Raw genomic sequence first — 15,530 nt, 5'->3', positions numbered from 1 at the left:
ATGTGGTTTCTTTGGTGTTTCTTAGTCATGTTTGTTTAATTATGTTTGGGACAGTTTATTTATGGGATAGTTTATTTATGTTTTTGAAATGTATTTTTTATCCTTTATATATTTAAAGTGTAAACTTAAAATGGTGACAATGGAAACATCCAGCCTGGTCTCATAATAAATTGTTAAATAGGTGTTGTGCAACTCTTTCTGTGCACAACTCAACTTGCATGTTTGCATGGGCTCAGCAGCGACCCCTAATGAAATCTGATAGGTCAACTCTGCTCTCTACACACTCATCTATGTGAGTGATCATTTCCACGTAGTCTGCTAGTAGGTAAACGTCATTTCAACAAACAATTTACGGGCCCTTCTGGTGAAATTGCTAGAAAAAAAAAAGACCCTGTGGCCATGGATTGATAATTAAGATAAGATAATTAACACATGGTCAGGCGTTACTTCAACAACTTGCCCAATGTTTGCATATCTCTGGGATCACCAACGGGGCCTCTTGGACTAGTGGTCTGCAGATTTTAGATGTTCCCCTGCTGCAACACACCTGATTCAAATTAATGGGTAGTTAAGAGGCATGTGCAGAGCTTAATAACAAGCTGTTGGAGTTGGAGAGCAGTTTCACTTCATTTTCAGAGTTAGAAGAATTAGAAGATACCATAGAAGAATCTATAACTTCCATCCATCCATCCATACCCAGGACCCAGGACACGTCTGTCCAGCGTGTCCTGGGTCTTCCCCGGGGCCTCTTCCTGGTGGGACGGGCCTGGAACACCTCACCAGGGAGGCGTCCAGGAGGCATCCTAACCAGATGCCTGAGCCACCTCATCTGGCTCCTCTCGATGTGGAGGAGCAACGGATCTACTCTGATCACCGAGCTTCTCACCGTATCTCTAAGGGAGAGCCCGGCCACCATGCAGAGAAAACTCATTTCGGCCGCTTATATTCGCGATCTCATTCTTTCGGTCACTACCCACAGCTCATGACCATAGGTGAGGGTAGCAATGAGCATGCCCACACCTGCTAACCACCTCTCACCGGGAGCAACTCCAGAATGGAAGAGGGTCCAGCCTCTCTCAAGGACAGTGGTTCCAGAACTCAAGCCATGCGTCGAGGTGAGTCCAACTATATCTAGCCAGAACCGTTCAACCTCGCGCACCACCTCAGGCTCCTTCCCCGCCAGAGAGGTGACATTCCGCATCCCTAGAGCTAGCTTTTGCAGCCGAGGATCAGACCGCCAGGTTCCCCGCCCCTGGCAGCCGCCCAGCTAACACTGCACCCGACCCCTATGGCCCTTCCTGCAGGTGGTGAGCCCACGGGAGGGGAGGCCCATGTCACCCTTTTGGACTGAGCTCGACCGGGCCCCATGGGCAAAGGCCCGGTGTTCTGTCAGTTTGGCATACATTGTCAGATCAGCATACGCATAGTGCAAACTAACTGCACCTAACCCTAACCCTAACCTTAACCCTCATGCGCATTAACGTAATGTATGCTACTCTGATGCGTATGCTACTGACAGAACACCGGCCACCAAGCACTCGCCTCCATGCCCCACCTCCAGGCCTGGCTCCAGAGGGGGACCCCGGTGACCCACGTCCGGGCAAGGGAAATTCTCGTCCTTGCTTTGTCATCATCATTGGGGTGATTTGAGCCGCACTTCGTCTGGTGCCTCCCCTAGACACCTGTTTGCCATGGGTGACCCTACCAGGGGCATGAGCCCCCGACAACATAGCCGCTAGGATCGTCAGGATGCACAAACTCCTCCACCACGATAAGGTGGCGGCTCAGGGAGGAGGAATCCATAACTTGATTTATGGTAAACTTACCACACAGGCTTCATGCAACAAGAAATGTTCGTCATAAAGTTAAATATATTAATCATTAAATTTAATGTAATATTGCACATTACTAGATAGAATATTGCTCTTATAGTAACTCATTAAATTTCTATTTAATTAATTTAGTTTAAAACAATTCTAGGACTGAGTAAGCCACAAAAGGACACTTAGAACAGAAATAACTCAGTGATTTAAGGTTTGAAAGCTCCATGCTGAATGGACGTTTACAAGACTTTGTTCCAACACATTTTGAGAAAGAAGAAAAATAAGATTTAAATGTTTCATTCTCTCTGGAGCAGATGTTCCAGTAATATACGTGTTATTTCTTACTCTACTAGCAAGGTTAATAAAACATAAACATGAAGAGCATCAAGCTTTCTATTTTGTGTCCATTTATAATGTTTTGTTTTTGCTTATGGTTGTTTTATGGCTTTTTTAAAATAAATTAAAGAAAGAAATCCCTGGGCTCTCCAACTGTTGTAATTACCAGACCTACATTATATTACATAGACTTACTTTTCGCCACAGCAAGAGCTGCGGTCTAAATCTGCTACCTTTGTACATTATTAAATATTTGTGTTCTTCTTGTTTAGTGTCATTATTCGAATACAATAATAACAACGGATTGAATTACTTTTCCCGAGGAGTCACATGAACAGTCTTTTGATTCCTGCCACGTAAAATTCAAACTCAAAAAGAAAGATCCACAAATAAAAAACCTGCAGCAGCTTTTGTGAGGATGACAGATGACCAAAATGTTCCACATTCTCATGAATACAATCCTTTCTAATCCTGTTAAACCGAAAGCAATGGCCTGATCTAAAATTAGCCCATTTGGGCCACCTTTACAAAGAGCAGCCTGTGAGCCTCTGAGTGTTTTTCTTCTGTGCAGTGACTCTGACAAGCTCTGCTTCACCTGACCTTACATCTGCTCAAAGTGAGCAGTGATGATTCACCTGAGGTTGCAACACACGTCCAGTTGCCATGACATGAGATTACCGAACCTTTCATATGGATGCCTTCCCACCACCAGAGTCTTCTTCCTCTCAGATGGAGACAGAGTAGTGAATTAAATATTTGTGTTGTTTAATGTTTTCAGGAGCTACTTTCATCACCTGGCGTTTATGTTCTCTTCTGAGGGTTTTTTCTTCTTTTTTTTTTTCTCTCTGGTTCCTCACTAGTCTGAGCTAAATCCTTGCTCAGGGCGCGTTTCCAATGTTTGCAAACCATTTATCAAACAGCTTTTCTCAGAGCTGGTGTTTTCCCAGATAAGAGAATTTTATTTTCGTTTCATACCGAGGCGATCCGCAGTGAAATATTGTCAACAACCGTATAATAGATTATCATGTGAGTGCATGAGCCTTTATTTAGTAAAGTAATCATTTTCCCCCTTCTGTTCATCCACCACACTCCATAGCACAGGCATAGGAAAGAGTGGAAGCAGAGAATCCCTGGTCTCTGTCTCAGCAGTTTGTCCAGCTGCTCCTGGTGGCTCCCCAGCTGATCACAGCCAGCTAGGAGAGGGAGAGTTTTTCCCTGTGAGCCATGGGTCAACTTTGGAGTCTCTTCCCAGCTGGTCATGCCCAATAAATCATGTAAGAAAGGCACCTTGAGGGCTGCTTTAGCCAGTGCCTAAATCACCTTAACTGCTCGCTCTGTTGACGAGCACCAACCCTCATCTGCCACTCTCCATAGCAACAACGTTGGCAACGTTGAGAACTACTGTAGAATAATCAATAAAATATCAATAACTGAAGAATTATAATAATTTTAATAAAAATTAATAAAGTAACTTCTGATCTTATTAGAACTAGATTTACCTTGTAATTGCTTATCTGAGTGCAAGAGCTGCATTAGATCAGGAGGAGCTGATCTAAATTCCAGCTACATCACACTCAAAAGCAAACAGCTGAGCAACGGAGGCCTTACTGCACTGTTCCTAGAGGGACAACATCTGCAAAGAAACAGGAGAGAACTAATCTCCACGCTGGAAACCTTCCTCGCCACAGCTGCACTTTGAACAGGATTGGAGACGAGATGCAGCCATGGTCAAGTCCAGCGGTCTAGCTGAACAGGTCTGACTTATTGCTGACCATGTGAGCACAGCTCACACTTCTGAGTGAAGAGGCTCAATCGACACAGACCAACAGTCACAAAGTACCTCCCACAGTATCCCACAGGGATCCCAGTCATATGTTTATTGAAATTTCTCTCATTCATAGATAAAGTATTTTTCATGTGTTTCCTGCAGGCGTTCAGAGTCCAAAGAAGATTCATTCGAAATATAATAATATTTATACTGATAATAAGACTAAAAAGTATGCTCTTTGTAGTTTTGACTCATCTCGGTATAATTTTGTAATTTTCCCATTTACATTTTAATACAATAATTTCCCCCTTTTTACAACTTACATTTTCAAAAGAGATTTTCTACTTTAATTTTAAAGCATTTGATGGAAGTCATCAATTTGTTTTTATTTTATTTTGAGTTACTGTGCACTTTAACAACATCAAGATTAATGTCAGTTTGCATGGTTGGTACAGTAATATTTAGAAATGATCCCTTGATGCAGCCAGTTGATACACAACAACATATATTACAAATAAAACTAAACAGGCAAACGTAGGACTTAGATGTAATATCTGTAGCAAGATGAACCAGATTCAGAGTAGCTAGTTATTCCTCATTTCTGGGCTTATGTAAGCAAGCTGTTTGAAATAACACCCCTCTTAAATAAATTTGAAACCTGGTTTGATATTCATGAAATCATATTAAGATGTAAACTTTACATTTCATTATAATTTGTGGTGCAGCAGATCTTTTAGGTACTATCAGGGCCCTCAGGTAACTACTGAATCTGACAGAAATCAGAGGAGATGGTGACGTTAAAGTGAGTCTATGATGCTTAAACATATGATGATGAATGATGACTTATCATTTCCATCAGGGGATAAGTAAAGGATTTAATTTATTCATTTTATTAAGTTATATCAACAAGAGAAATCTGTATACTGTACCTACATTTACTCTGGACATCGACAACACACAAGTTTACAGAGACATGCATCAGCTTTATTAAGTCCAACTGTTCAATTGCTTGTAAACACAAATATCTAATCATCCAATCCCATGAACAAATCAGTTCATTTAGGCATGTAAACATGGTTGCTGAAGTTCAAGCTGAGCATCAGACTGTGAAAGAAAAGCAATTTAAGTGACTAAGAACGTGACATGCTTGTTGACAGGCTGGTCTGAGTATTTCAGAGACTGGCAGACTGGTTGGAGATGACAGAAAGGCACGTTTAACCTTGAAGCAGAGGGACCACAGCAGAAGATCTCACTGGGTGTCACCACAGTCAGCTAATAACAGGAAGCTGAGGCTACATTTCACACAGACTCACCAAAACTGAACAATAAAAGATGGAAAAATGTTGTCTGGTCTGATGAATCTCAGCTGCCACATTCAGATGGTAGAATGGTCAGAATTTAACATGAACAGCATGAAAGCATGGATCCATTCTGCCAGGTATCAGTGGTTCAGGCTGGTGCTGTAATGGTGTGGAGGATATTTTCTTGGCACACTTTGAGACCCTTAGTACAAACTGAGCATCATTTAAAGACCACAGTCTACCTGAGTATTGTTGCTGACCATGTCTATCCTTTTATGACCACAGTGTAGCATCTTCTGAAGGCAAAAGAGGTCCAACCCAGTACTATAAGGTGGATTTAAGCAGCCATTGAGTGTATAATGGCTGTTTTTAATCATTTTGGGGTAAAAGATTTTTTTAAATATGTCAGGAAAATATTCATGACCCATTTATATTGTAAAAAAATCCACTAAAAGCATGTTTGCATGTCTTAAATCAGACCAACCCTCTAGAAAAATTGCCATGGCTTTATAAAGAATTCTTATATTTTGCTCTGTCCATTGTGTTATTGATCTTATTTTATTTAATAAATAGATAAATTAATTAAATTTAAATGTGAACCTCAGATTGAGTTGAGAGGCAACCCACTACCATTCAATGAAGCATTTTGCAAATCTTTTTACATTAGACTCGATTCCATTAGTTATTAAAAATAATTATAATTGCCTTTTGTTGTCTTTATCAATATCTATAATGATCTATACAATAAAACAATTATTATTCGAGTTGCAGATCATTTATTAAGCAATGAACAAAGGGAGATAATACTCATATTACATGCAACAGAGACGCCAACGTTTAGCTGGGGGACGCAGCAACAGCCACATCACAAGTCGGAAAAAATTTATTTGGGGGCGCTGCAGCCTCGGAACATATAGGAAATACCAAGAAAGATGTAGGTCAAAAGCCATAAAGTGAATAGGTTCTTGCGAGTCCTCCAACCAACTCTGCTGACACAAGTCCAGAAACCTACGAACTGGTTTTGCGCATGGTCAGTATCACCTCCGTTCTCCCTCTCTTCATCCTCCTCACTCATCATCCAGCAGCATCCATCTCTCTAATGTCCACAGCCGTGTGATTCCCACCCGGTCGCAGCATCAGCACCAGGTAAGACCCTGCTGTCATTCCCACCACTTTCGGCACCCAGTCTTTCTGTCCTGTCGTCGGTGTCCCTGCTGAAGATGATCGCTGCTTTCTGCAAGCTTTATTGAAATTCAGCGCGGGGTGGATGCTGCCTGCCTGCCTGCCTGCCTGCCTGGATACTCAGTCCAACCCCTCGTCCTCGTCCGGTGTTTCCCTCCGGAGAAATCTGCTCTGTGTGTTGCTGGTCGCATATTATCCTTCTGAAGACGATCATCCGTTGACTCGGTCCCTGCCTGCCCTGTCAGCCCGTGTTATCTGTCGTCTGGTCGGGGTAATGAATAGCGTGTCAGTCGGTGTGGTGCTTATCTGCCCCGACTCATGCTGATATTATCTCTGCACGTACTCGCGCGCACACACACACAGACCCGGAGTGTTGTGGTCCAGGTTTGGCAGTTTGGTGCATTACAAGGTCACAGTGCCTCACTACAGGGTAAAATAACGGCTTGCTCATGGGCACTCAGGCTCCCTGTGGTGCTTAACGTAATGATAAATGAGAAGTGTGTCAGTGGGCTACTTCAGCCTGGAGCTTTCAGGAGATTAACCGGCATAGACAGAAAGAATGGGCTGTTTTTACAGAGATTAAAAGCATGGAAAAGACCGATTTTACATGTGGAAACACACATCGGGCTGGATTAAAGGGAAAGGTGGTGTCAGGAGAATAGATTGCAGTCTGAAACTGTAGATCCCACATGAATATTCATACCAGCCTCTGATTATGGTGTCTGATAAAGATTACAAAGGACTGAGGTGTTACCCAGTACAGTTTGGAAAAAGGAATTACTTCATCTTAAAGTGACTTAGCTTGGTACCTTTTTATTGCTCACTAGCCTCTCCACATCCTGGTGTAAGGTGTGACTATATGTGGTCCTGCTTTGTAGGCATCTTTGTGGAAAATGAGGACAGTCTTGGCTCAGAATCAGCTTTGAGTTGTGCTCAGTATTATGTGTGGGTTTCGTAAATGACAGATCTACAAACATCCCTGTGTGTGGTATCAGTTTTAGATTTAGCATCTAATTTCAACTCACTGTTTGCCTCAACAGGAAGTGACAGCACCAGGAGTGATGAGAGGAGAAAAACATGGAAATTAGTAGGCACCAAGGTGAGACACCTGTGATTCAGAGTGGGATATTCATGCCTGTGGGTTGTGGGAAGACAGTACTCTTACAGAAAAGCCTAACAAGTATAACAAGACAGCAGGATGTTCAAGAGCAAAAGAGCTCAGTAGTGTGTTCTTTAAACTCTCAGTGGAGAAAGAGATACTGAGATTTTTATTCTTCTTTTTTTTTTTTTTTTTCAAGCATAATTCATTGAGAAGATTATACTGGAAACCTGCTTACATGTGATCTGTACCACTAGGACCTTTCTTTGGTCTCTTCAAAATCAGCTACCACATCAACACATCAGAAAAAAGCAAACTTGTAAGTTTGTCATTAAGAAAGATGCTGTTGATGTCAGAAATGTCACAAATTTTAGCTTCAATAGGCTAAGTGCTGCTAAAAAGTCTTCAGGATATTCTATTGGAAGCAACAATATAAATATGTATGTTGGTCCACTTGAAACATTGTCCTTATCATCAGTTTTGAGATTGTTTGCATTCACTCGGCATGATAGGAAGCACAACACATGAACATAAAAACGTGTAAGCTGTCATTTTTGTAACAGACTAACTTCAAATTATGTGGCATGTAGATCAAATCACATTTATTCTAACCTTAATTTGCAGGTGAGAACACAGAAGACAAGTAAAGGACAGTGAGGGGGCGGGAAGTAGAAAAGTACCATTAGTCTTGAAACAAAAGTGTCTTACATGAAGGTGTTCTGAGTCACAAAAGCCTGTAGATTAGCTTGTCCAGGCATCTCTTCCTTCCTCCTTGTAATCAAGTAAACACCAGCAAGAAATCAGGCAGGAACATGTGTGGAGACGTAGGATGTCAACATGCTGACGAACTGAAACTTAAGCAGTATCTGTGTGGAGAGCAGTGTAAGGAAAACACAGTAATTGTTCCTTTTCTGATCCATCATTGTGTAACTGCAAGGTTTTTGCACTGTGGTCCAGTACGATTTCACATGTGATCAGGTTGCCTGGATAAGCTTTGTGTGGTCAGATCTCATTTTGTCCCTACAGCAGATCCCAGTGAAAGATTGTCTAAATGTGAATTTAGACCAGTGCTTTCAAGCAGTTTGCAAAAACAAAACAAAAAAAAGAAATCTGTATTATTTTTCCAGTAAGTCATCCAACCTTTAAGCTGATCACTATCAAAGCATTAGTGACTGTTGCTCTGCTGTGTTAAAATCTGACTTTATAACTACCGTGTATATAAACCACCATCCAAATAAGTTAAATATCGTTGCTGTCAGGCACAGACTTCCTATGTCCAAAAATCATGACCCCCCCCCTTCATAAATCAGTACCTTTATGTCTGTCTGTAGTTTTACAAATATTTAACCAAAGATATATGATGTAAAATACAATACCAAGTTTAATGACATTATGTCCAATTATTACAAAAACCATACAGTTTTGTTCATTTCTGGACATACGAGGTTTGCGCCCGACAGCAGCGATATATATTCTGTGCTGTGGATTTGACTGTATTTACATTTACAATGATTTCCCAGAGAGAAAGTTAAAGCCAGCTAAGATAGATGTTGCTGCTGTGGGACGGTACTGAGTATATTTGATTCTGGTCCTCACTTTAGAACAGGTATGTGTGGTACAAGACAGGTTCAAAGGTGTCTGTTTTATGATTCTGAGTGTGTTGTTTCAGTCAAAGCACAAACTTGACATTGCAGGATTTAGACTAAAAGATTGGTTTACGCTGCAATAAATAGAATAGAATAGAATAGAATAGAATAGAATAGAATAGAATAGAATAGAAATACTTTATTAATCCCTTCAGAGAGCCCTCAGGGAAATTTGGTAATATAAATATATAAAATATAAAGCATAAGCAAGTTTTTTGGGGCTCTGAGATCTTCTATTTGTTTTGAATAGCCAATAAATTCAAAGATTCAGTAACCAAACAGTGAAGAGTTTAGCCAGACTAAGTAAATGCATGAAAGAGCAAAGCCAGACTAAACTAACGAAATGCCTGCTGCCTTCAGGCTGGATATCTGGGATTTTTTTTCTATTTTCTTTTTTTTTTTTTCCCCCCCCTTTTTTTCTTTTTTTGTTAGTTAAATGCAAATGGACCAGTTTACAGAGGATAAAATATAAAGATTGCTAGGACTTAAAATACAACCAAGTAATACAACTTCTGAGAAATTTCTTCTTGTTTTATTTATTAGAAATTTTTGTTTGAATTACAAAAAGGTAACATTTAGTTTTTTATTTGCTTGTGTTATAACTGCAGCTGATTGTCATTTAATTTTTAAACATCTTTTTAGTAGATAAATGCCCTCCTGAGAGTAATAATCCATTAAGTATCAGCCATTCATTCATCATTCACAATAGAAGACCATTATAGATTAAGAAGCATTTGAATGTTCTCAAGAGATACCAGATTTTAACAAGCATGTAATGTAATGTAATACATATTTTATGAACATATATTGATTTGAAAAGTGTGCTTGTTTATGTTGCTGTTCAGTAAAATACTCAGTAGCTGGGACAGCTTCATCTCAAGATGCAGAGAGGTCAGCTTTCAAGCAGAAGGTTGCTGGCTCTCCAGCTTGCTGGGCAAGTTACTAAACCCCACATTTCCTCCCAATGTCTTCCTAACTTTAAGCTGTAATGTAGTAGGTGGAGTAGTTTGAACCTAATATATATATTAAACCACCCTTTTTCTTGTGGTAATTGTTGCAAATCATTTATTTAGTGGAGAGAAACCAGAACCGATGTTTGGTGAAGACATGAGCACACGTCGATGGAGTCAACTCTAAACAGTGTAGAGCTCCGGGAGCTGCGTGGAGGCCGGAGAGGCCTTTCCCCAACGCCGGCACATGGCCATGCCTCCCAAGGCTTCGAGAACGCTTCCTACCAACAGGACGAAGAGCAGAACGTCAAGCAGGAGCAGGAGGAGCCGGATGTATCAACAACTTATCCATCCTCATCGTTAGGCAACAGGAAGGTCAGTGTGGTTTAGTAACTACCTTTCTTATATATATATATATTTTTTTTTTAACCCTGTCCTGTCCAGCATCCTAACATACAAAACGGCAGTCTGTGTGCCATATTTTGCCGGACAGGTTTGCTCTACCAAGGCAGACATGTTATATAAATGGCTACCCTTGATGTTTGGAATATTTTTATTATTTTTATTATAATCTTATTTTCTTTAGTCTTGATATGTCGGTGCTGAACCTGACAGAGAGACAGAGGAAGAGCTAAAAAGAGAAAAGGACAGAATTGAAATGTGGAAATAAAAGTTGTCCAGGCTGTCTAAATCACATCAGTATTTACAAAAACAAAACTACCACAGTACTACATGATACATAAAGAAATTAGGATAATGATGAAATCAAACAGTCATCAAACATACCTGTAGAGAAACGTACCAACACACAAACATCAGCAACATCTAGTTGGAAGCGGATGGAGAGATGAGCACATTTGTGAGCATATATATATATATATATATATATATATATATATATATATATATATATATATATATATATATATATATATATATATATATATATATATATATATATACATACATTCGTTATAACTGATACATTAACTGAACATTAATGGCTCCATACTTGAATCCACCACATCAAAACTTAACCTCATCATTAGGTAAATTACACAAATATTGTTTTGTGTCATTTTGAATGTTCTGCTCTGAACTTCATAAAATATGTTCTAACCAGCTGAATAAAAACAATCTAATGTACATTTACAATTAAATAAAACTTTGAAGTCAGTCCACGGGTGTTTTGTTTCCAAATTAAACAAAAGATGACAGCCTGCTGGCAGTTTTCTGCACATCATCCAGAGGTTGATGTGAAACACTGGATATTCATCATACTGAGAGTTAGTGCATTCAGCTTTACAAACCACCACATAGATGACTGAATACTTTGCCATGTACAAAACTCTGATCTTAAAAGGCAATAAAAGCATCTGAGGTACCCACTTTTTTTTTTTTACAAATGTTTTTTTTTGTTTGTTTTTTGTTTTTTTTTCTCTAAATGTCAGAACACAGTTCCACACGTGCAGATTTTCCATCATATAAACATTTGGCTTCTCAAAGATTTATGTGAATTGTTTGGGATTTTCTATCGCTGGTTGCATGGACAAGTTTAAAATAGACTCACTGTCAAAATTACTGGCAGGATCTGGTCATTTCTCACCTTATTTGATAGATAATTTATTGGTATGATCAGTGTGGTGAGGTTTCCAATGTAATCAACGTGAGCCACTGACTTTGTGAGTTGTTGCCACACGTCTGTGTTTACAGCAGCTGGAATGGCTGTATAACAGAAATTGTGAACAATTTTTCTGTTTTGTGTTAAAGTCTTGCTATCATTTAGTATCTTTTTGTATTTCTTTGACATCTTTGTGTGTCTCTTTGTGGTTGATGTGCAACATGAGCAGCCAGCTTCATTCCCTCAAAGCTCAGTTTGCTTTCCAGGACTTTGATCCAATAATTATTTTAAACTTCCATCCATTTTCCATACCCACTTTTTATATGGGTCTCCAGTTCATTGCTGTCTAAATATAACTAAAATAATTAAACACATCTATGTATTTTCTCCTGTAAAGTGGTGATGTATAATTTTTGGCTTTAGATTTTTTTCTATCACAAATAAAAAGTAATTTTGTTTAAAAGGATATTTTCTTTTTTTTTATAAACTGGAGTGTATGATTTTTTTTGTGTCAGGCAGTGAACCAGAAATACTTCCTGACTTACATTATTAATTACCTCCATCTTAGTTTACTTTTCTTTGTGTCTCCTTTCTCCTTGCTTCTTTCCTTTTATCTTTGATTTTTTTTATTTTATTTTCTTTGTCCATCAATCTGTACACCATTTTAATTCTTTCAATTTTCCTCTCTTGTCTCCCTTTGTCCATCTTTTTCTTGCCCATTTTTTAATTTCTCTTTCTTTTTTCTTTCTTTTTTTCTTTTTTTCTTTCTTTCTTTCTTTTTCTCAGCAGCAGCATCAGGAGGTTTCTCCTCAGTCTTATGATGAGGAGGAAGGAGGTGCAGGAGGAGGTGAGGAGCAGGAGGACGGTCATGATTTCACAGCGTTCAGCCCTGCTGACGACCACTCTGCAGACTACGGCTTCATCTTGGCTTTGGTGTTCCTGGTAAGCGGGATTGTCCTGGTGGTCATCGCCTACACTATCCCCAGGGAGGCCAAAGTCGACCCGGACTCTGTGTCGGCACGCCAGATGGAGAAGTTGGAGATGTACTATGCCCAGCTGGGCTCCCACCTGGACAAGTGCATCATCGCAGGCCTGGGCCTGCTGACCCTGGGGGGAATGTTCCTGTCAGTGCTGCTCATGGTGTCCATCTGCCGAGGTGAGATGTATCGACGGAGGGCAGCATTCGTTCGACCCAAGAGGACTTATGGTTCCATAAACTTGAGGATGAAGCAACTGGCGACCGGTGAAACAGAAGGAGGTGAAGGTAGAGATGGAGGTGAGGAGTTTTTGGTGGAGCATGCAGAGACATGGAATAACTTGCAGGTAGAGACAAACCGGGACTCTAGTTCAGAACCAGGGCCAAGCAGACATCTTCCTCCTTCTTCTCCTGCTGCTGCTTCTCCTTCTGCTGCATGTGGAGTCTAACTCTGCCACATGTTCACTCTGCAGATGTGTTACCTGCAACTGGGCAAGTGCCCACTTGCAAATGGGAATGCACATGGTGCAGGTTCTCCCTTTGTGCACATAAAGAAGCACATGTTAAGGACGAGGCTTTCTGCTGGAGTGACCCAGCTTTATCCCAGCATCCCACATGGGATAAACTAAATCAAGTTAAAGGGATCTTTATTCTAACCAATCTTAAGGGATGTATGACTTTACAAAAGAAGGCTTGATCCAGTACAAGAAGAGAGAGGTAAGCCTGTGGTAGAGAGGATAAGAGCACATTTGGAGATGAAGTTTCATACCCAAGATTAGAATTTCAATATGAAATCCCAATATTTTAATCAGACATTCAGAGCACATCACGAAAGAAAGCACCACAGAAAGCAACACTATCTTGTTACTGGGAAAGTTCAGTACTACTGCTACAAAGACGCTCAACATTTAAACCTAGCCACATTTTAAACCTTTATCACACACATTAAATACTTCTCATGCTGCTGTGAATAGCAACACAAGTATACTATGGTCTTTGGATACAAAATGCAGCTTAATTTCTGCTGTGATAAAGTGTAGTTGAAGGCATGCTGCTTGCAGACACAAAAGTAAACAGAGGTAACACTTTTAGAGGGATAGTCAAACTCCCCACCAGCAATAACAAGAGAAGCTGTGAAGAAGACAAACCTCCATAAACATGAAGGGACCTAAACTAAAATTAGAGTTTAAACTTTTCGGACTAATAAAAAGTGTCCCAGCAATGCATCTTTTAGCCTGAATCTGTTAATTTAACTTTGATATTGGGTAATTTATCAGAGCTCCTACATGTTTGAAGGTACATCACAGACAGCTGGGGTAGGTGTGTAAATCTGCAAGCAACAAAATCTGACAAGAAAGTGTGTTGTTGTCAAGTTTGTCACAGCTTCTGTCTTTTTAATCATTTTGTCTGCTGGTGGCTGAGAACCAGAAAAAAAACATCACGTATTTGGCATCTCAAGCTGCATCTCTCAGAAGTATTGCCTCATGCTTACAAATCAGCATTTTATGTCAGCATCACCTTCAACAGCTGCTTCTTTCAAAGTGTTCAAATGATCCATCTATGCCATTTAAAAGTTGGGAAAATATCCTGTGCTACATGCTAGTTGCTGCTGCTGCAAGAAAACCTGAAAAGTCCAGCTTCACAAGTAACCATGTACAGATGGAGCAGTTATTATAATCAGAGGTGGGAGTACTCACATAGTGCAGAAAATGAACCCTTATGATTGTTATTATATCATTATTAATGCAGTAACGTGTCTGTAAGACTTTTTAATTTTTTATCTTTGTAGATGATTGAGTCAGATATAATTTTTTACTTTCTTGTAAAAATAATTTTTATTTAGATGATTGTGAGAAATTTAACCAAAGCCTAAAGTGAAACCTCTCATGGTGTTTGCTTTAAAAAAAAAAAAAAAAAAAATTAAACTATTAAAAAAGCTTAAAGAAAAAGCAAATAATCTTTTTGCTAGGGAAGCTGGGAACAATTAAACTTTGAGACTTTGAAATATCCTTTTGCAACTAATTATTTCAGCTTGCTTGTACTTACTGTTGAGTAGTTTGGTAACTTATAATATTTCCTAATCCTTTTATTTGCTTTGCATGAAAATATTTCGATTAAAAAAGAAATCTCAGTTGTTATAAGAATTTTTTTGCTCGATACAATTTCCACTTAATTTGGAGTAAAATATATGAAAACTGTGTAGGTGCAGTAGTTGAGTAAATGGAATTGTACACACCACCACTGATTATAAGGATGATGTAAAAGAAGTGGACTTAAAATGAGAAAAAGATCATTCAGTTTAAGGTGAAAGAGCATTAAGATGAACTGTGTCTGACAGCAGCCCCTCATGTAGTTTGGACATGAAGCTGGTTTTGAGTGAAATGAACCTTTAATGACTCAGCGTCTGCTTATTTGTGTTAAATATAAACTGATGTTATTTATGTCGTGTAAGGATACAATATGCCTTAATGAGTAAACACACTGTAAATTGTGTATACACTAATGTTATTATACTAATGTATTCCAGTGTGCATAGTGAGCCAGTTAGCCAAGGATAATGTAGCCACACACACACACACACACACACACACACATATTTCCTCACAGGCCAGTTTGCAGCTCACAACTTGTGAAACTATTTTGACTCTAACATACGTTTGTCAAAGTGCCACAGTTGTAATTCAAGGTGCAAATATATTGTAAATATTAGAAGCAGAGATGTGGGATATGGAGGACCAACAGGCTCAGAAACCAAATACACAACACAGGTATGCAAAACTGGGGGAAAAAAAAAAAGAAAAAAAAAACCTTGTCTGAGTCGGAGCAAT

The 15,530-nt window shown here is 39.4% G+C and overlaps 1 protein-coding gene across 1 annotated transcript; it reads left to right on the top strand.

Moving 5' to 3' along the window:
• Nucleotides 1-6,081: 6,081 nt before the first annotated feature.
• tmem74b (transmembrane protein 74B) lies at nucleotides 6,082-13,294 on the top strand. Its single transcript, XM_041980978.1, has 4 exons — nucleotides 6,082-6,374; nucleotides 7,451-7,509; nucleotides 10,229-10,486; nucleotides 12,513-13,294. Exons 3-4 carry the CDS (start codon nucleotides 10,277-10,279, stop codon nucleotides 13,149-13,151), a joined length of 849 nt encoding a protein of 282 aa, XP_041836912.1. The 5' UTR covers nucleotides 6,082-6,374; nucleotides 7,451-7,509; nucleotides 10,229-10,276; the 3' UTR covers nucleotides 13,152-13,294.
• Nucleotides 13,295-15,530: the final 2,236 nt, after the last annotated feature.

The sequence above is a fragment of the Melanotaenia boesemani genome, chromosome 3 (assembly GCF_017639745.1).
Source record: "Melanotaenia boesemani isolate fMelBoe1 chromosome 3, fMelBoe1.pri, whole genome shotgun sequence".
Lineage (NCBI taxonomy): Eukaryota > Metazoa > Chordata > Actinopteri > Atheriniformes > Melanotaeniidae > Melanotaenia > Melanotaenia boesemani.
This window is presented reverse-complemented; position numbering and strand designations above follow the sequence as displayed.

Coding starts and splice junctions, on each gene's coding strand:
- tmem74b (XM_041980978.1), top strand. CDS start 10,277: ATGGAGTCAACTCTAAACAGTGTAGAGCTCCGGGAGCTGCGTGGAGGC. Junction 10,487..12,512: donor TAGGCAACAGGAAGGTCAGT/GTGGTTTAGTAA, acceptor TCTTTTTCTCAG/CAGCAGCATCAGGAGGTTTC.